Source organism: Cotesia typhae, unplaced genomic scaffold, assembly GCF_013202065.1.
Source record: "Cotesia typhae breed Kobodo isofemale line unplaced genomic scaffold, CoteBio_Ctyphae contig_5, whole genome shotgun sequence".
Classification (NCBI taxonomy): domain Eukaryota; kingdom Metazoa; phylum Arthropoda; class Insecta; order Hymenoptera; family Braconidae; genus Cotesia; species Cotesia typhae.
In genome coordinates, this window is record NW_027423757.1 from 1,899,972 (window position 1) to 1,922,100 (window position 22,129).

The window sequence follows — 22,129 nt, forward strand, 5'->3', positions numbered from 1 at the left end:
TATCAATTATAAAAGAGTAAATTTTTTTCGATTTTACTTTACAAATTAACAATACAGTATATTTTTTGTCAAAAGTTGTCAAACTTTCTAAGCCTATATCTAAACCGTATAAAATGAACTTATCGATTAATAAAATGAATTTAAATTGTTTTGAGAATATATGAACGCATAACTAAAAATAAAAAATAAATTTGAAAATAAATGTATTTCTTTCGTTTCTTGCCGTAAGTAACGATTGGCACGCTGCCGTGGATATATTCCCTATAGACGGACGGTAACTCGTAGTCTTGATCGGGATAAGAAGCTTCGGCTTTCCGCAACATTTACATTCGATTACGGTTCTCCTTTACTCTATCCTTATATTCTCATTCCTTTACTTAGACTCACATGCATACACTCTTTCTCTTCTCACTCCTGTTCGTGTAAACAAAAAATTTAACTCTCTTTACCTTTTTTTCCGGAACTTTCCGTGAAACCTCTACGACGTAGATTTTACCAACGCTACCGCTACCGTTACTACAAAACTCAAGTGAAGACTTGCTTACCTTTGAAAAAGACGACGAGTATACTCGTCGATAAACTTCTTGATATCTTTATATTACAATAGTATTTAGATTTTTTCGGTTTAAATTTAGACGTTAAACTTACACAATTGAAACCGGAAAATATGATATCGGAATTTTTCTTATAAAAAGCTTCACAGAAAATGAAAATTGGAGATACGCGTACAGTGCTTATTTTTACTCTTATTAGTTTTATTTCAATTTGTAATCTTATTTTACCATCTTTATTGTATTAAAAATTCATACTGGGAGAGAAAATTATGGGAACTTTTCCTATACGCTACGGGAATAGTTCCCATTATGTTAAATAAATCATCCCCATACCACTAGAAACGTAAGAGGAGAAATAAAAATAGTATATTACAACTCAAGGCCAGAAAGTTGGATTTTCTGGCGTATGAAATATAATGGCCGAGGCGTAGCCAAAATTCGTCGACTTGTTTGAAAAATATCACTTTCCTCTGAATTAATATTTTTATGACAATATAGAAACCATTACCATATTATTATAGGAATGGTTCCTACAATAGTATGAGCTTGTTTAATTCTTAGCTAATTTTATAATTAATCAACTATTCCATTTTTATAACTTCTACTTACTTTCGAAAATTATTTAGTGTGTAAAAATAAATGTAAAATTCTAAACATTTCATTCTCGAATATGAGTTTTTAGATATATACATCCGGGTCGCTAGACTCAAGCACCTACTTTTATGACTGTCTAGCCGTTGAGATCATATAATGCAGCCTCTTGTTCTCTACGTAACCCGACTGCTCATCTGGTTCGATTTAAAATATTTTCCGTTTTAACTTTTCTTTCTTCTTTTATATGTAATATTTTTGTCAACGTATTTTTTTCAATAATATTTCTTAGAATTGTTCCCCAATAATAAAATGAAAAGAGTCTCTATACTCTAATGTGCCCAAAATACTACCAAAAGAGTCTGTCCAAAAAAATTTCTTTGAACAACTACGTCAATTTCAGTCAAGTTCTAAATTCGAAATTTTACAATTCCTTATTTCAACTTTATATCATTCAATAAAAGGTTCATATACTAGCTCTTTTTATTTCTCTCGTCGTCTGTGTTTTATGAATGTTCAAAAGTGACAACAAAATTATCAATCCAAGCAGACTTAAGGAGACTCCGTACAACCTACCTAGCTACCAATCAGCTAAGGAACTTCAAGTCAGTGATCCAGTTTTCATGATTTGTCAATCTGGTTTCAAACAAACTAAACGAGATTTGATATAGTATTTTTATTGCATAAAATACTAAAAGGTACGCATTCAATTCATTCATTTACTATTCTGGCATGCACGCTGTCTCTCTAAATCATTGTTTACCCTACGGTTATCGTTCAGGGTTCTCAAAATACCCTGAACCGCCTGTGGAACAATGTATTCAATTATCTATCCATGGGTGATCTGGACGGTTTTAGTTCAGCAGCTTCTGTTCTGACTGAACCGCCTCTGGAACTTTTTATTCATTACTTTCCAAGTGCGCATTGTTGGTGCGGAAAGTTTTCGTTCAGCAGACTCTTATCTGACTGAACCGCTTCTGGAAAGTCCACCCAAGCACTACTTAGACTTGTTGACTCCGGGTGCCTTATAACCAGAGGGACCGCAAGAACTGCTAACTTACTTCATTCCTTAACAATACAGTCCACTTAATTCTTCTCTCTCCTTTTCAACATACTCTTCATACAAATGAATTACGATGTGATATTCGATTTTTAGGAAAATTATTCAACGAGCCTATTGAAGCAAGCCGTATCAGAATCCAAATCAGCGACACTCGATGAGACGCTAAATCTCCATACAGTTAATATATGTCAGCCAGAAACGTCAACATCATCTACGCAAAACAAGCTCCCAATCAAATCATTCAGCAGTGATCTTGTATTCATCAGCACCAGACAAGTCTCTTAATATTGTATTTCATAACCAAATTTTGTAAAGATAAGCTATAATAAACAAGAGCGTAAACAAACAGAACTATGCCCATAATATTATAAGAATGATTACTATAACGGTGTAAGAACTATTTTAACAGCATTAGAGAACCGTTCCTGTAATATTTTGGGAACAGTTCCTATAATTATGGGAATGTTTTTAATTATAGGAACTGCTCCCACAGTTAATGGTCGTAATTTCCATAATGGTATAGGAGAAAATTTCATTAAATTATGGGAATTGTTATCATATTTTTCTTTTTTCGCGTTTGATTCCTCCTCTTTTTTGCCGTAATTCAATCAATAACTTTACAAATATTCAGGTTATTGAGATATTTCTATGATATTAATAAATAAAATTCTGGAATATTTAATATCATCCTATATTAAATCTATTCATACTTTGTACATACAGCAACAAGCAATAGTCGATAAAAATATTAAAGCAGAGTTGATTAGCTTTAAATATAAAATTTTATAAAAATACTAGCGACCCGGCCACGCGTTGCTGTGGCTGTGTGATTTAGAAAACGTGCACAACACTGAGAAAATTTGAATTAAACCGTACCGCCATCTATGATATATTTATGTCGAGCAATACTACAGTTAACTAAAAGGCGCTATCTGTTTCAAACTTATGAAACTTACAATTAATAACAATGATCAACATAAGTAATCATTTTATTGTTAATTAATAAATATTGCGACCATGAATTGAAATGAAAACTACCCTATCTCTCAAGTTGGAACAAAACACACATTTAAAAGAAAAAATAACTAAAATCGGTTAAGTAGTTTAGGAGTCCATCGCGGACAAACATCGTGACAGGAGATTTATATATATTAAGATGAAAGACAAAAAATAAACGCTTTCTCGACAAATTTCTTTGATATCGAAAAATCTTTATTAATAACAACCATTCTAGTGCTGGAATGTAGTACTTTTAAAGCAATTCAGCTTTTTTTTTAATTCAAGCTAGGAAGTCGAGCTCCTGAACCTATGTGTTATCACAAAAACGGTTTATTTTGTGTTAGTCAATATTCAATTTTTAGTGAATTGAATACCTCTGGAGTGAAGTTTAATTCGAGAAGGACTTTATGTACATAAAAAAAAAACTCCGAAGTTAATCCTTTGTTGCACGTCTCGTAACACGAAGCGGTTAAGGTAATGCTCTGCACGGAAAGAAAAAAAACAATCTAACTGTCAATATTAAAGAAGTGAGGTTGACATTACAAAGCTCATATTTTTAACGAAAGTAAAAATAATTAACTATGAGCTGATTAATTTTAATGAAAATTAATTTAGTAGAAGTTTGATCATTTTAATAACTTTTGGAACAAATATATTATGACAAAAATAATTTTCTTTTAAATTGACATGTAGAAATTTTATTAAGTAAAAAATGCAATTTTTTATGAATAATTTTTTGGAACAAATTTGTTTGTTAAAGAAAATTAAAAAATTGTCAAGTGACTGATAAATTTATATTTATGTGTTGATTTTTTAAAAATATTTGTTTATTTTATTTTTTTTAACTTTTTATTCGTTTTTGGGGACGGGGGGGGGTGAATTCAAGCTGAATTTGAAACAACGAGTAAAAACTTCTAAAATTATTACTCATAATAATCCACTTAGGCCCTTGAATAAAATGAATCAGAATCCCAAACAATAGAAATTTAGCTGACATAGATTGTAGATTACAACGGTAACTAATCCCGAAGCAAGGAAGCCAGTAGTAACCAAGTTGTATAGCCTAACGTGAGTAAAATAGCACGTGCATAAGGGACTCATAACTTTAGTCGGTCAGCGTACAGCTTCCTACTGGTGGTGTACATCTCCTAAAGCTGGATTAAACTCTAGTCAGAGTTATGAATTACACAAGAGCACCAGCACTTATAGGCAGGAGTAAGACAGTACTAAACTATGGAAGAATAGAACTCTGCATGGAACTATATGGAACATAGAGCAACTTTACTATCCTTACTCTCTCATTCACGCATACTCACGTGGATGAATAACAATAAGATTATCCATGCAACTCGAGAAAATAATGAATCATATAGCGTTCCACGCATACTTATACTTATTATGCATTTACCAGAGGATACATTATAAGTATATGCCGATACATATACGCATACGCATGCTTATTCAAAATTTGTACCTACCGCAACGGAAAAATTCCAGTTTATTGGAAAATTCGAGAAACAAAAACGAAAACTCTGTCGAATCTCAGCAAGTTTGCAGCAAAAAAAAATAATTCGATACATCTTGCCTGAAATTATCGCATTTACGATATACTGAGGAGCACACAGTCTAAGCAACATCGAAGGGAAACAGCCCGGTTATGACTCCACTTGAACGTGCGATTACTATAATTACGCGGCGACGCAGTGGCTATTAATGGTGAAGCTATCTTATTGCGGCATCTAAGTGCAGTTGGTTATGCCGCCTAAAGCGTTTTTTGGTGGTCCTGCTTACATATTGTAAGCTCCAATCTACTTGCTTTTTTATTCTCTACATTTCAGCTGCTCTTTGTACCAGTACATTTCAGAGAAAGAAAAAATGGTAGTGTGAAGGAGGCATATTCCACCACCACCACCACCACTAATAGAAAAAATAAAAACAATAATATTAATAATAATAACAACGCTAACATCACAATAAGAAAGGATATAAGCCAACTTTGATCCTCGTGGGCTTTTTAACTATACGTATCTTAAACTGGTTCAGAAGGTTCCATACCCAATCCAATATGTTTCCGTTTATATGCTCCAAGGCTTTAAGGCAAGAGATATCTCGAGCATGATGGTCGATCACACTGGACCCCGCAGCACCTGGTACACACCATAGCTCTCAAGAAATTGTTATCGTGAGGTTATCCTTATACACTTGATTATTTTTTACTGAGATAATAATAATAATAATAATAATAATAATAATAATACTTTTTTTTTATTTTTATTTTTATTTTTATTCTTATCAAACCCGACTTTAGACCCTTCCGTGGTGAAAACGGAAATTTGTACCATGAAGGGATCTAAAGTCGGATCTAATTTAACATGAAACTAGATCCCACTTAAACCCTCTCACGTCCAAAATAAGTCTGACTATAGGAGGGTCATTATCGGCAGTAAATTTCGACTCGAGTTATTTCTCTGGTTATGTGTTTTTAAATAATTCTAAATTGAAGCGACAGTGGTCGCTCAAAGAGCTCAAAAGCATAGAAAAAGTATCTTTTTAAGCTCGGAGAGCTCAAAACAACACATAGATTGTATTTTTGAGCTCGAAGAGCTCAAAACTTTATAAGTGCAATTTTAAGCGGCCAGGTATTAACGGAATCTGCGGGAAGTTGCAGGGATGGCCTTCAGGGTCAACCGTTTTCCCAATTTTTTCTGACTTTACTATAAAATACCGAAAAACTTTAATTGCAATACATTTTTAACTTCCCGCTAAAAAAATTTAAAATTTTCAAAAATCGGGAAGTTATTGGTGTCACCTCGTTTTTTAAAATTGAGTTTTCCTGATTTTTTATTTATTGGTTTTACTTCATTTTTTCATTAATTACGAGAATGAAGTTAAATAGAATCTATAGAAAAGAGTTGCAAAAAAACATTTATTCAATATTTCATGAAAAATTTGATATCTTATTCATCAACCTCTATTTTCTGGCCACTTACGGTATGCTTCGATGATTACTACATTATGTTATTGAATAAAATATATGAATCAGATATAAAATCTACTTTATTTAAGAAAAAAAATACATAGCATTATCTTATTACATTATCTTTTTCAATAATTTCATGCAGTTTAATCAAAATTCTAATATTCATATTTATTTTGAACTATTCTCGAATTTTACTCATACTAAAATATCGTTATAATACAAAAGAAAATATTAATTTAATTAAATGAATTCATTGTTACATTTTTTGAACAATGATCATACGAATGTACGGTCAGCTGGGATTGAAAATTAATCAATTATTTTATGATTATTGTTATTATTCTAATGGATAATTACAATTTTTTGGCTTACTGAATAAAATTACTTTATTTTATTAATCGTAATCTACTCTCACAAAGCAGATGTCATATTGCATCGATTAAAATTTTTTATACTTGCTAAAGCGATTTAATCACGTGAAAGAATGCACAAAATATATTCCAAAAAAATGGATTATATAAAAAATTCAACCAATTCAATTTCACCATGATAAAATAATATCAATAGTACGATTTATATCGAAGAATAATGAATATGATTTATTTATAAATAAATATTTAAATTCATAAAAAAACAAATTTCAATTTGTATAAACGGAATAATAAATAAAAAACTACCGTTCCAAAACATTTCTTTGCATTATTTTTTTTTCTTCTGGCAGTTAGATTTACAATTTTTCATCAATTCGATTAAATAATCACTATTAAAATTTCAAGTAATTTTCATCAAAAGTGTTATATAAATTTAAAAAAAAAAAAAAAAAAAAAAAAAAAAAAAAAAAAAAAGTTGACGAGTGAAGTTGGACGAAAAAAGTTGGAGTGAAGTTGACTTGAATAAAGAGTAAAATTTTTTTTTTTCTACGGATTATTCTTTCTCAATTTACTAGAATTTTTTATCCATCTCTCCTGGTCTACTCTTGGCATAATTGGAGAACCGATTACCCAGGGATTGCTCTGATCCGTCGGAATGAAATACCCACGCTCCCACATTTCCAGATACATTGATATTTAAGAACGAGAATACACGCTACAATGATTTACCCTTGAATTTATTTATTTTGCATCAACTCTTTTTTATTTTTTTTTTAATTTTATTAACATATAGCTCCTGTTAAGTAGAACTCAGATGAATTAGTAAACTAGAAATTAGGTTTTTTGGAAGTAAGGTAAAAGTCCCAGTATCTGCTCTAGAACCAGTGATGCTCACTCCATATATTTGTATAAGGTACCGGCGGATAATAAGGCCTAGCTCAGGGAGATTTTGAAAACAATCGAAAATATTGCATTTAATTATTGCAATGTATCATTAATTTTTAAAATAATACATTAGCCATACAATATAATGGAGTAATGGTAATTTTCACCATAAATAAACTCAAAATTCAATTTTTTCATAAACCTTGCAAATAGGCCTTATTTTACTACAGTAGGGTAATAAGGCCTGTGCGTTATACATTCTAGAAATAGTTATACTATACTTGATAAAATTAGTACTAGAAATCAATCATCACCTAAATTGAGCAACAATACTTTTTGAGATGTTGATAAAAATTAGCACAACGATTTTAAATTATTAAATATGAAATTATAAAAAATGTTTACCATTTACTCAAAACGTTTTTTAGGAATTCTTCTGCGCTACTTTAGCATATGACGGATGATGAAATCTCGAAGACAAGGAATGTTGTATCGGGACTCTATAAACTTATAGTGACATTTCTATTTTAAACGCTTCTACTAGAGAAGTCTTTAGCGGAAGAGGTTATTTTAAATAATATTTCTATCACTTAGGCCTTATTACCCGACAGGCCTTATTACACGCGAGTACCTTATCTATATTCATAAATATAGATATACAAATATCTGGAGTGAGCAGTTACTGGTACATGAGGAGCTACTGGGGCTCTTACCTAAACTAAGCAATCAAAGAAAAGCTTTATAAATTGTGATAAAATGTTAAATGTTAAAAAAATGATTAAGTTTTCAAATAAAAAGACATGACACACATTTAGCAGGAATAAGAAGTAGAATATAGTAGTAGAAAAGTCATATCTTTCTGCGGGGCGCATATCGGACACGTAGCCCAGCAGAACATGCTGCTTTATCTTCCCTAGGGAGGTCGAGTCTTGAATATAAGATTCTCTAATACATTTTTATAGCCACATATACAACGTATATATGTATTCCCACATCTCGACCACCGGGTGCCGCCAGGTAATCGTTTTATGATCGCGCAGCGTACAAACACGCGTGCGAAAGATACAATGCTGCAAAAATTTTCACAAGAGAGTTATATTGATGCTCACTAGAGAATTTGGAATATACATTTATTCAGAAGCAGGAGAGATACAAGATTTTATTCTATATTTATTTTTTTGCTTTTACATTATCTTTCCGGGTATATTCACTTTGTACTGGTTTTTTTTTTTTTTTTTTTTTTTTTTTTTTAATCATTGTTTTCCTACTTATCACAGATGACAGAAGTGATGAATTTTAACGCGTTAAGTATTTTGAGCCATAGAAACATTCTCGAGTCAAATTTAAAAAACTCATACACTGATAAAAGAATTTATTAATTGTTAATGAATTTACTTAATTGAAAATAGTTGATTCATTTATTAACTATAACTAATTATTTTTTAACATTTAATAAACATTTTCAGAAAAGTAAATTTATTAATAGTTAATATTTTTTTAATGGAGTAGACGTATCTTGTTTATAGGAGATATATGAAGACTGTTTATAAACAAATAATATGCTATAACCTTTCTCAATAAGATATCAATAAACACGAAGAGAAATTTTCTTTAAAAATCACCTTCAAATTTATTGGGATCGTAGGACATAATGCGGCTCTTCAAATTTTTACCATTTTTTAAATAAAAATTACGAAAAAATTCATTTATTTTATGGTTAACTTAATAAAATTAACAAAAAACCAAATAAAATTTACGGTAAATTACGGTAAGCAGAAAAAAACTTAAAAATGATCTCATTTATTCACAAATAGTCCGGCCATGCCATCTATCCCACAATTACCGTGAATTTAACGATAATTTTAAAACAAAATTTCTTTTACTGTACAAACAATTTTCACAGCAAGAAAAAATATATTTGTTTCATTATTCATTCAAAATTTCCTCTATTTTTTTTAAAGCAAAATGTTATCAATCTACCTAATCTGATGAAATGGTATTATCCATTGAAGTTATGAGGTTATAAAAAATATAAAACTAGAATTTTCACTCTCACTTTTTTTTCAAAAGTCATACAAATGTATGTTAATAGAAAATAAATATATTTTATATTTAGATATAGTTAGATTTAAATATATTTAGATCTAAGTTCAATTTTTTCGATTCAGGTAGTCATTATGTTATTACAAAGTCACTTGTCGACATTCAATAGAGCTTATTAAATATTGACAAATCCTTTTATCCGTGTAGTGAAGTATCAAGAAAATAAACATTTTTTTTTAACTATGTTTTTAGCTTAACGAAGTGTAACTTTTTTCATTGAATTTCGACAGCGTACCAACTGAAATTTTTTACCTCACTCTGATTCTCTCACCGTTTCAAAGCACGAATCCTCATTCTTTTTAGAATAATGTCAAAAATAAAAGATGATTTTACTTTAATTTATTGCATGCTACAATTACAAGCTCTCAATACAAACATGAGCACTGTTTTGCTTATAAAAAAAAAATTAATGTTTCCCGAGTCGAAAAAATGAATTTAGATGATCTTAAATCAATTGTTTTTCTTTAAAATAGGGTGCTTTTTATACTAATTGAGTCCAAACGATGAAGTTAAGATACACTTTAATAAGACGGAATCAATAACTCTATTTTCAGATGAATGTAGAGTAAAATATCCGATATAGAAATCTGTAATAATAATTATATTTGCTATTATAAACAAAATAAAATAAACGTTTTTTATCCCATGAGATGTGTTTATGTGTTCTTTGATTTTTTTTTGTTTTTATTATACTGTTCTCTAAATTTAAATCAGTGGAAATTACTGAAAGACAGTGAATAATTATCGTTTCAGATTTATAGAGTACCTCCACTGAAAAATTATATATCCCGGAATACATTCCAATTAACTCAAAATACTATAACGGGGTTTTTCCTGATTCAGGGATCTACCAAGCCAGGCTCACTATCAATATTGAATTTTGTTTGAAATAAAGGGCACTAGAAGAATAATCTCCAATTAATTAGCGCTTCGACTCCGGCTAGCTCGACCTTCCTCTTCCTCAAGGCGGTGGGCCATGCTGAAATACTCGTCGGTGTAAGTAATAGGATCGCCCAATCTTAGAAAAGCTAACCTCAATAAGTTTAGGAGAATTAACAAAAATAATGATAATTTATTGAACAATGTATACGTCGGCGGTCAATATTAATTTTCAACAAAGAAGAAAAATACGTCGTTACTTAATTTTCTTCAATACAATAATAGCATTAAAAATACAATCATAAAACGTTGAATCTTTGGTAATATTTTGTTACTCAAAATACATTAAAAAATTACAATGTGGACTCGAAACGCTGGATTCAGCACTGAATAAGAACATCGGCTCACCGAGTAACAGAGCGTTGTCCTCGTCGTAGCAGCTCAGGAGAACTTCGTGCGGTCGACTCAATAAATCGATTAATTTAAAAAATAATTAATAGTTTATACAACAGCAAAACGAATAGAAGATAAATTCGAGTTATATATAAACTTTATGATCCTATTTAAGTGACTTTAGCTTAAATCTTCCAATGCATTTGTTAAAATATTACAAATGAAAAAATTATATTCTATTCATGAGACACGTAAAACTTTTTCTTATAAAATCTTATAAAAAAAACTTACATATTTAAATATATATGCCGGAAAAAGTTGATAAAAAAGCTCTCTATTATCTTTTATTGTGTATCAGTAAGCAATAAAGATTGAATCCATAAATCATTAGTGCAATAAAAATGAATCAAAAAAATAGGATTCAAGTATGATAGCAAAAAAAAAAAAAAGATATAAAAAAACTAAAGTACATTGCAATGCAAGAGTAACTTGTGAGTACTGTAAAATTTTCTACTTTTACAATCCAAAAGTACTTTTGGCTTTTTTAGAGTTCGTTTCTCGTTACCCGGATGAACAACTTAGAAACTTTAGCCGCAACAGTTCTTTCAATACTGATGGTTAGTATCAACCGTGCAAAGGAGTAGAGAAAACTCAGAAACCATGATTTAGATCTCTCACAGATACAGGATGAACAAGACAAAGGAAAGAGATGAGTTTAGCTAGCTTTTCAGTCGTCTGAAACCTATATTACAGTATAAATTTATAAAGCTTCTGACCTGGGAAAAAGAAAACATTAAACACGTGACAAGAAAACAGCCACATCGGTTGTATGTTCTTATAACGGCGACGTGTCTTGAGTAGAGTTAATGATGAGGCTACGAAATTTTTGTTAGCTATAAATCTTAACAAAATTATATTTTGTATTAGATCCTTTCTTTAGATTTATTGATCGACTACTTACTCAGTATTTTCATTCTTCTAAAAAGTTACTTTCGTTCTAACGGTGAATTACACGAATACAATATTTTTGATTTTTTCATTTTATCTCATTACACTGTGCGGAAATTATCCGTTAAATTTTACTATCAGCGCATATTTATTTAGTTATTTACTTATAAAGAAACGCCCTCTTTTTACAGTCGAATGAAAGATTATCAAAAATCAAATTTTTGACGTTCTGAATTTTAGAGTTTTCATTTTTAATCGTCCAATAGTATGAATCAACTTCTTTTAATTTAGACAAAATTTGATCAAAACTTTTCTATTATATCAAAAAAGAAAGATTCGCAAAAGAAAAAATTGCCAACACAAAATTTTTGGCTCAAATTTTTTACTGTATTACTTTTGAATAATCATAAAAGATCCTGAAATTTTCAAAAAAAGTGTTTATTTTATTTCAAAATCTACAATTTTTTAATTTTAGCTGAATAAAAAAATTGTGATGTTTTTCGAAATATCCTCTGAAATATATTCAGAAAGATAAGCAAAAAAGTCAGTAAAAAGCTTAGTTCTAAATTTTACTATTTGGAGGTCACTTATCGAAGATTTTTAATTCCAATTAAACTAGTGTACATTGCGCGCGCAAGCGCGCGTCTGAATGTTGGTATGGAATTATATATATTTTCATGCTTATGATATATTCGATCAATCACGTAACGAATAGTTTGCTTACATGATATATTTTTATATTTTTCATCTAAATTATAAGAGTTGATAACATGTCAAAATTTTTTTTTCAACTTTAAAGTTTTGTAACTCTCTAATGGCTCATCAATACCATCTTCACTAACATTGTGTTCAAAACTTTATAACTACCATATTAGAGTTTAGATAAGATTGTTTACTGCAAATACAATTTCTGAAAAGTTTTTATATGATTTTCATTAGCTTCACCTATATTTCAATAACATTGGTTAAGACCTTATTGCTTATCACTGTCCAATTATGGTTAAAATAAATTCGAAAATCTAATAGAAGTAAGCAATTGAAAATAAATTTTTTTATTTCTATCTTATGAGTTATTCATTTAGTTTTACTACATTTTTTATATAAATTTTTCATAGTTCATCATATGTTCCAAACGTATAATATTTTTATGGGGGAAGAGTATTAAGTTTTTCAAATAATAGAATTAACAAATTTATAGAAGGTAAAAGTAAAATACAACCAAGCAATAGTTAAACTGTGAGTTAGACAAAATGTCGAGGAAAATTAATTTCCGTCAGTCTCATAGTGACAACAAGCGTTCGGACTAGCGAGCAGCAACGATCCTTTTAGGAAAATGAGAGGGTTAGGTACTAGCAATTAGTTTTCGGGGAAGTGTCACACTGTCACAACACACATTTATCAGTATCACAAGCGGTTTCTCTGGCAAGTGGACAGCAGTGAATCACTGTCAAAAATTGTATAAATAAAAAAATGACAACACTTACTTCACAAACATTCACTAAAAAAACGAGTTAACAGTTAATCTCAAAAATAAGAGTATTAAAAAAAAGTGTATATATATATATATATATATATATATATATATATATATATATATATATATATATACTCATATTTGTAGACTGACACAACATCTAGTAGTCAGCATCTGTTAGTTTCAGTGGTAGTTTCTGTCAAGTTCTCATTAGTAGTTTTTTTAACAAAAACACCTTTAATGTTCTCAAGGGTTCTATCCTTAAGTCTCAGGCAGCCAGAAGTGAAGGAAGACAGTACCTAGGAGAGCGATCAAACCATAAATGGCAAACGTGCCTTGTGATAAAAATACATCCAAGATAATCGGCCCGGTTTTTACGGCACAAAAGAAGAAAAAAAAAGCGAAACCACTACTCGATGCCGATCCGAAGGCTCTTATGCGAGTATCTGTAAAAAGTTCACCACACAGAAACCAAGGCAACGGTACTAGTTCAATTGTCACCGTACAAGTGTAGAGGAAAAGTAACACAATAGGCATCCAAGGTTTACCGTAATCAGCTAACAAACATGCTGACAAAGCAAAGAGACTCAGTGAGGTTCTATAGCAAGATATACTCGTGAGTAAACGTCTAGGATACATAGCTATCATCCAACATGCGGCAATGCTGAATGCTACTGGTGCAACATCCAGAACTAAAGTAGCCAGATATGCATTTTCCGATCCAGAAACTTCGGTTAACAATGTCACACTGCAGAATCCTACGACGTTGATCCCCGAGAACTGACTGGTGAAAGCGAAGACGCAGACAATGACCAGGGGCAACAAAAATAATCGAGTCAAATACTTGTCGTACCATACTAGCGTTGAATTATTATAGCTGATATTATTATTATTATTATTATTATTATTATTATTATTATTATTATTATTATTATTGTTATTATTATTATTATTTTCACCATTCCTAATGCGGCAATTCCTTTCAAATTCCTCTGTAGAAGCACCGCCTCTCAAGAAGCACCACACTTCAAAGACGGATTGGTGGTTATCATTTCGGATCAACCAACTCGGGGTTTCTGGTACGAAATAGCTGATTGTAAAGCACAAAATTGAAATAGTAATACAAAGATGAGCAGTAAGTTTCCAGTGAAGCCCAGTCCCAAGAATGTGTGCAACGAAAATTCCAATTGTAACTGCACAAGTTAGCGTCGCGAAAAGAATACCTTTCAATCGAGAATCGTTCATTTCAGTCATATAAACAGGGCTTGTTGCGCTCAAGATACCCGCACCGAGACCTCCAGTAGACAACCAAGTGTCAATGGTATCAATTTCGTTGTCACACAGAATATTGTCCAGCTAAGTATGAAGATAGAATTGATCAGTACGAAGGTGATTTTACTACCGAACTTATCCATTAGAATACTGAATAGCCAAGAACCGGATACCAGTGCGAGAATAGACGAAGCGGCTATCCATGATTCCTCATTCGTGCTTGTAAATGTCAAGCTAACCGAGTCTCGCGTTAAGCTTCGATTAAATCTAAGGACATTTCCGAATCCATTGATCGATTGGAATTGTGGAAGCAATACTGCACTATAGCCCATTGCTATTCCCGTTACTATGGTGCTAATTATTGGAATTAGTGAGACGAGCCATTGACGCAAATAAGACCTCAATCTATTGTTAATCTTTGAGTCGCTTCTATTTATAATTTCAATAAAACTAACCCAACAAAATGATGAAGAATCATTCATTATAAATTGTTTTTTAAATTTTAACGTTTGATTAGAAACGCTTTGGGTTTTTTGATAACTTTTTACATTAGATGTTAAGACAGTTTTTAGTAACACAAAACTCAACGCAAAAATCACGTCACTCGATTGTGTTCCAAATCAACTTTGTCACAATAACTTTCTCTCGCTGTCTTCTTTACTTTCACAATTTCTGAATTTCCCCACCAGTAATAATTTTAGAGTGTGAATAACGATTAAGGTTAGCTAGTTTTAATTTATCCCATAAATTAAAAATCTACTAGAAACTCTGATAATTGTCCTCTATCCAAAATAAATCACATTTCGGATTATATGGAAGTCCATAGATGAATAGGTAGATTCATTGAGGAATTTCTTTTTTCAGAAATGTATACGTTAATGGACATGCCGTATTCAACAAACAATGGCTAAATTGTTGATTAACCTGAAAACCAATATCATATCAGCTCCTTAGGAAAGTAAGAAAATGATTTTCGTGTCAAAACTTGACACATCTCTATCAAAAAAATCCACATGGGAAACCAGCCTGGATTCCCACATGGCGTTTTTGGATAGATTCCCATATAGTTTCCTATATAGGAATCCCGGGTAGGATCCTTCATAGATTCCCATATTAATCAGGTGAAAAAATATTTATTTAAAAAATTAAGAATAATTATGAAGCAATTGCTATTGATTAATTATTAATTGAAATTAATTTTGTGAAACAGATTTTATAATTTTATTAAATGAAAAATCTGCTCTTGTCTGATGGACTTGAACCCGATACCTCATGGTTGACAGTTTTCTACACTACTCACTGGCCTAAGTCACGTTCTTACAAGGTCTATGTTTATTCCACTTATATAAATTTATTATAGGAATTCATACTTCCGATGTGGATTTTCCATACAGGAATCCATGTATACACAGGTTCCTATGTGGATTCCCATAAGAATCTATACTTCCTATGGGTTCTTATACAAATCCATACTTTCCTATGTGGATTCTTATATAAACTCATGTGGACTTTTTTGATAGGGATCGAAAATAACTCTCTTGTAGAAAAATATTATATGTAAGCATATATCACTATATCAGGTCTGATATAGACATCGAATGCTGTATCAGAAAATCTTTTCAAGGAGTATTTAAAGTTCTGTTATTGTTATTTGGTTCTTTAATAAATGCGTTTGCTATTAAATATAGTAGATGTGAATAAAAAAGTTCTGAAATTCTCGAAATAATCATTTGCAGTTTACCTTTATAAATTTTTACTTTCAATAGTTTATTAGAATTTTTTTTATAATAAACAGTTTTCGTTGAAACTCTTATATTTTAAGAAAAACAATCAGTGGGCTAAAAAAACTAACAGTTCAGTTCTCACGAAACATTGATTAAGTTTGAATCCAATTTAAATAAAAAGAAACTTATAATTCGTTTTATTACCAGTTGATGTAAGGCGAAAACCTGATTCATGACTAAATTGCACGTAAGCCAGGATCGCGCTGTTTATCGTCAATCGATCATAAGTTAATCGTAGAGGGGCATGAGCTAGTGTCGATCGATTAACGTCAGTTGCACGACTAAAGTAAGTGAATTACGTCGCGACGCTTCGAGTCTCGTACCCCTGGCTATAAATGATGATACACGTCTTGCCTTTCTATCGGTTAACATCTTTTACTCTTTCATTCTCCTCTCATTATTTATAATTTTCCTTTTTAACGGAAAATAGCCTCCATAAATGTATCATTTGATATTGATAAATCACATCCGAATCAGAAGTACACATCTCATGCTTATTACATAAATTGATGTAAATTTTAATAGTGTGTCATTTATTACAAACATCTTAAATAAACATATTCGAAAAAAGTATCTGTTTAATAGAGATTAATTTACTTTAATTTTAAGTCTTTATAAATTTGTCATGTTAGAAAAACTTTATGATTTAATCCCACTCTATACATTCAGTTTAAATTCGTTAAGATTTATAAGTGGATTAGGTGATTAGAATTGGTACGTTGAATTGCCTTTTGTGCGGTTTTCACTGCACAATGAATTTATCTGAAAAGTTTTCAAGTCGAGTCGCACTTTTGTTAGAGTTGAATGAATGCAAAAAAAAAAAAAAAAGAAAATGAATTTGAAGCTTGATAAAGTATATGGATATATATATTTTAAATCTAAATAAAAGATATTAATTCGTTATTTTTAGTCTATAGAGGTAATTTTCTTTAAAAAAACTGTTAAAACCAGGGCAATCTCAGAATAACATGCTATTGCTTCACCATTTTTTGATAATTAAAATAATTATTAAAGATATTTCAAAAAATATCGTACTTCTACTGTTACGCCGTGCTCGTAAATTGATATTTTATTAATTTTTAACACTTTTTCTGAAATAAAAGAAAAATTAGACTTTAAGATAATATATTTAGCAATGCTCACATAAACAATTTTAAACGATAAAATTTCAAATCATAATAAAATAACAAATAGATAAAATGTCTAACGAAGAAATATTAGTTAAATATAAATAATTAATAATAAAGTAAATTGTTAAGTTCTAAATTGCAAAATAATTCAGAATCTAATGAATAATAATCAAACTAATTAACTATTTACTAATAAATCGAAATAATAAATAATAGTACAAGGGTTTAAACAATAATAATTAAAGAAGTTCTAGAAACGTAAGAGCGAGAGAGAACACACTCATGGATTTTGATTAAAGCGGGGTGAGGCCCTTACTTTGCCGAGACAAACTTAGGGAGATGATTAAGAAATCGGAAAAATAGGATCTTAGTGGACAGTGTTTTCCTCAAGCTTCACTAATTAGAACGGCCTAGAAAATCGGATGCCCAAATATCTGTCTTCCTTTTTTTGAGTTCTGTTCAGATCAGTCTAACTAGTAGATAGGTAGTCTAATTCTGAGTCCTCTGTCTGAGCCTCTCGTGTTAAAACGCACTCTCGTGCGGAAGTCTCACTAGAGATTCCTGTCAAGGAATCTCTCATAAAAGATTTCCAGGCTTGCGAATCGCCTAATCCTTAGTTAGTGGTCGGTTTTTCTCCCACGTAAACTAAAAAGTGTATTTTAAACTAATAAAAGTGAAAGTAAACAAAATAAAAATGTTTAAAAGTATGAAATAATAATGTAAAAGTTTTTGTTGACCACCAGGTATGATAAATTAAATTGTAATTCTTGTTCAAATTTTGTAAATTCATAATTGTAAACGGCAATGATTGTGAAGCAAAATATGTGTAGATCAATTTTGTTTTGTCAATATACGTTTTATTAAAATTCAATTCTGAAATTAATAATTATATAAAAATATCAACAAGTCAACCGCACCGTTTTCCTTCATATTTCTGGATTTCCAGTTTAGTGGTTGAAAAATACCAGGACCAAAATAAATCAAAATGAATTTAAATCGAAAATTTGGACGTAACATTACCATCAAATTTTATCACATTTAAGCATAAATTTTACTAAGCTTACCTCAAAGTAAGTGAACTTTTTAGTAATTTTTATTCTAAAAATTGTACTCGATCATAATTTATCATATACGTGATAACATACTATGATTTTGACAATTATTTTTGAAGAAAATTTTTTTTCATACCTAGTAAATGAAAAAAAAAAAAAAAAAACGATTGTTTTAAATAATTCTAATTCTTATAGATGAAAAACCAAGTAATTTATGAGTTTTGAACTAAAAGTGGAAACATACTAGAATAAAGTGAACACACAATAAAGAGCTAAGGGTTGACGTAGCGACGACCAAAGTTCGTCAATTAAGTCCGCGAGAAAAACGAAACGTTTTGGGATGTTTGTTAGCTAAGTTTGAAACAAGTCCACGGCTGCATTAGCACCAAAGTTTTCAACCCTTGTATTTTGTCTGTATTTGTCAGCAAGGGAAAACCTGAAATACCTTTCTGGAACCTAAAACCCTTTTCTTCTGTCTTGGTTATATATATATATATATATATATATATATATATATATATATATATATATATATATATATATATATATATATATATATGTATATATTTTCTCTAGTTTAGTTCACGGTATGGTGCACGTACTTTTTACCCCCAAAAGTTCGTCGGCGTCCCTCAGAGAAATCCAATTTTCACAAGTTACCGCGGTGTACGGTGAAACGCGCATGTTGCATCGATAAACACAAACGAAAAAAGATAAATCCAACTGTATGTGACAATGTTTTCTACTATGGTCACGTGTTGTTGATATAAAATTTTCTTTACTTCCTTAAAATATAAATTTATAGACATAAAGACAAATAACAACCTCAACATATCAATAAGTTAAAAAAAAAATCTACTCATCTATTTATTTAACAAATAATCATGTAAAAATGGATCGATTTTTTATGATTTTTAAAATAATCTAGGTATATTATATTTGAGTCCATAAATTTCCACAACTTGCCCAGCGGTCAATTGTAGATGGCTCCATTCCAAGACCTTTGAACGTTATTTGAACCGTCTTTGGCTCCGTTAAATTCTAATCATAGCTTATGATAATGCTCTGCAGTTATTTTCTCTCTTGAATATATAATTTAATTCACAGTCAAATAACTTTCTATTATCACAAAATTGTAGTAGTTCAAAGATTACTTGAAATTTAACTACAACTTTTTGGTAGTTTTTAAACATACTTGAAACACTGGCGTTTAACCTATTTTATAAGGGAATAGAGTTACTTTTTTTAAATAGATACCAGTAAGAAAAAGCAGATTCTTAAAAAAAAAAATAAATAATTAATGACTCAATGGATTTAACATCAAATGTATGGTCGAGTGAACTAAGTATTTGGGTATAGCCATATAACAGCTTCGTTCGGGCGCAGATTTGAGCCTTGGCAGTTATATTTTTTTTTTTAGCTATTTTCAGGACTCGCTTTCTGGTCGGCTGTACCCTGACTAGGTTTTCTGTGATTTTTCCGGTCACCGTGCTATGGGGCGGACACAAGCAAATGCGGGTACTGTAAAAATGTAAGTCGGCCACAGCTGCGATGAATGAAGTAAAAAAGAAGAAGTGAAATACTAAGTGTGACTAAGAGAAAGAGAAGCTTTGCCGATCATCAAGGAAAGTAAGTAAAGAGAAGATACTCACACGTTGGAAGAGAGCGTGACTAACTAGGTCCATATAAAATTATGAAAGTGTATGCAAGTAAAACCCTTCATCTATTAAAAAATCAACGGATTTTTCTTATAATTATCGTGTTTTGATTCTGTTTTTTTTTTTTTAACTTTCCGCTAAGAAAATTAAAAATTAAAAATTGATTATTCCCGCAGTGATGTCACCGTGTCGGCATTACTAAGCGGCGTTCCAAAGAGTTTCATTGCCCTTACACAGAAAGAAAGAAAGTCTTGAGTTAAGCGTAAATTTCTTTAAATCAAGAAAATTTTAAAGAAGATTGAAAATTTCTTGAATAAAGTTAAAATTTCTTGAACGCAGTAAAACTTTTTTAAGCCAAGAAAATTTCGTCTTGCTTCAAAATAACTTCGGTCTTCCTTACAATTTTTTTGGTTCAAGAAATTTTTTTTTTTGTGTAGATTTCTGATACTAGTTCAAAAAATTAGAGTCTATCAATTTTGAGAAATCTCGAAAATTAAATTTCCAAGAATTCGTTTTTTTGGAATAACTTTTAAACTGCTTTACAATTGCCTTTAGACGAAAGAAGAACATGTGCGGCTATATTTTTTGTTATAAATCTGTTAAGAGGCTCTATTGAGTGTCTTAGATTCCTCAAACAATTACCGATTTTTATACCTATCAGAAACTGAAGGACCCATCAACCTTCTTATACACCTGTTGTACGTACAACACTCGACCAGTCTGCCCCATTATACTGGTTAACTTTGGCGTGTAATCACTTGATCAACAGCAGTTAAAAAACCTTAGACTTATTCGGATTTAATCAACCCCTACCGACCAACGCCTTAGCAACTGTTCTAACGTTCCTTTTAGAACAATTAACTTTAAATAAAGTACTGTATAAACTTAAGGTTTTGATATTATTACTGAATTTATATAATGTAACATACTGAGGTAAACTTAAACTTACCTGAATCGAAAAAAATGGACTTACTCGACAAATAAAACAATTGATTGAAGCTCATATAATTTAATTTTTTTTGATTCGTGTTGACATAAAATCTAAACATAGATAATAAGTCTACTGTTCTAATGCTATTTTATACTCGATTAAAATTAACCCACGTGTAAATAGTTATCACTCTATACTGGTGACCCTGTTACTAGTACAAGTTATTGAGCCTTTGTATCAGAAATAAATAAATAAAGGTTTGCATATTATGACTCGTACAATAAATAATTAAAGTTTACGTTTTAATTATGTGATAAAATATTGGAAACTCAAAATACTTGTGAAAATTTCTTTGATATGGCCTGGTATGTCTATATATAATTTTTGATGTCCTAATATGTTTATATCAATCCTGTCATGGTAATATATGAACAGATATAATGTTCTAATTACAAGAAAAAAGAGTTTGAAGTGTTTAGTTGTAAAGTGAGAATCATCTTTTTATTTTTCTATAAAAAACTTTCTTGAACATTAGATTTTAGTTTCATGAACTACTAAACCAATTTTTGTTTTATAAAACACATCAATTGACGTAAAGTTCCGGCGGGCAATAAGGCCTTGCTAAGGGAGATTTTGAATAAAATTGAAAATATTGCATTTAATTATTGCAATATATCATTGATTTCTAAAATAATACATTAGCCATACAATATAATGGAGTAATGGTAATTTTGACCATAAACAAACTCAAAATTAAATTTTTTCAAAAACCTTGCAAATAGGCCTTATTTTACTACGGTAGGGTAATAAGGCCTGCGGGTTATACATACTGGAAACAGTTATACTATACTTGATAAAATTGGTATTAGAGATCAATCATCACTTGAATTGAGCAACAATACTTTTTAAGATGTTGATAAAAGTTAGAACAATGATTTTAAATTATTAAATATAAAATTATAAAAAATGTTTACCATTTACTCAAATCGTTTTTTAGGAATTCTTCTGCGCTACTTTAGCATATGACGGATAATGAAATATAGAAGACAAGGAATGTTGAAT

General features: G+C 30.4%; 2 protein-coding genes across 2 annotated transcripts in view; both read right to left on the minus strand.

Moving 5' to 3' along the window:
- The window catches only part of Alpha-man-ia (alpha-Mannosidase class I a), a 316,108-nt gene that overhangs the window by 199,403 nt on the left and 94,576 nt on the right, over window positions 1-22,129 (minus strand). The gene's annotated exons all lie outside the window — the stretch shown is intronic.
- On the minus strand, window positions 13,408-14,994 carry LOC141531444 (glucose transporter GlcP). Its single transcript, XM_074249280.1, is given in 4 exon segments — window positions 13,408-13,503; window positions 13,505-14,083; window positions 14,177-14,538; window positions 14,541-14,994. Coding segments are annotated over 4 exon segments (1,491 nt in total).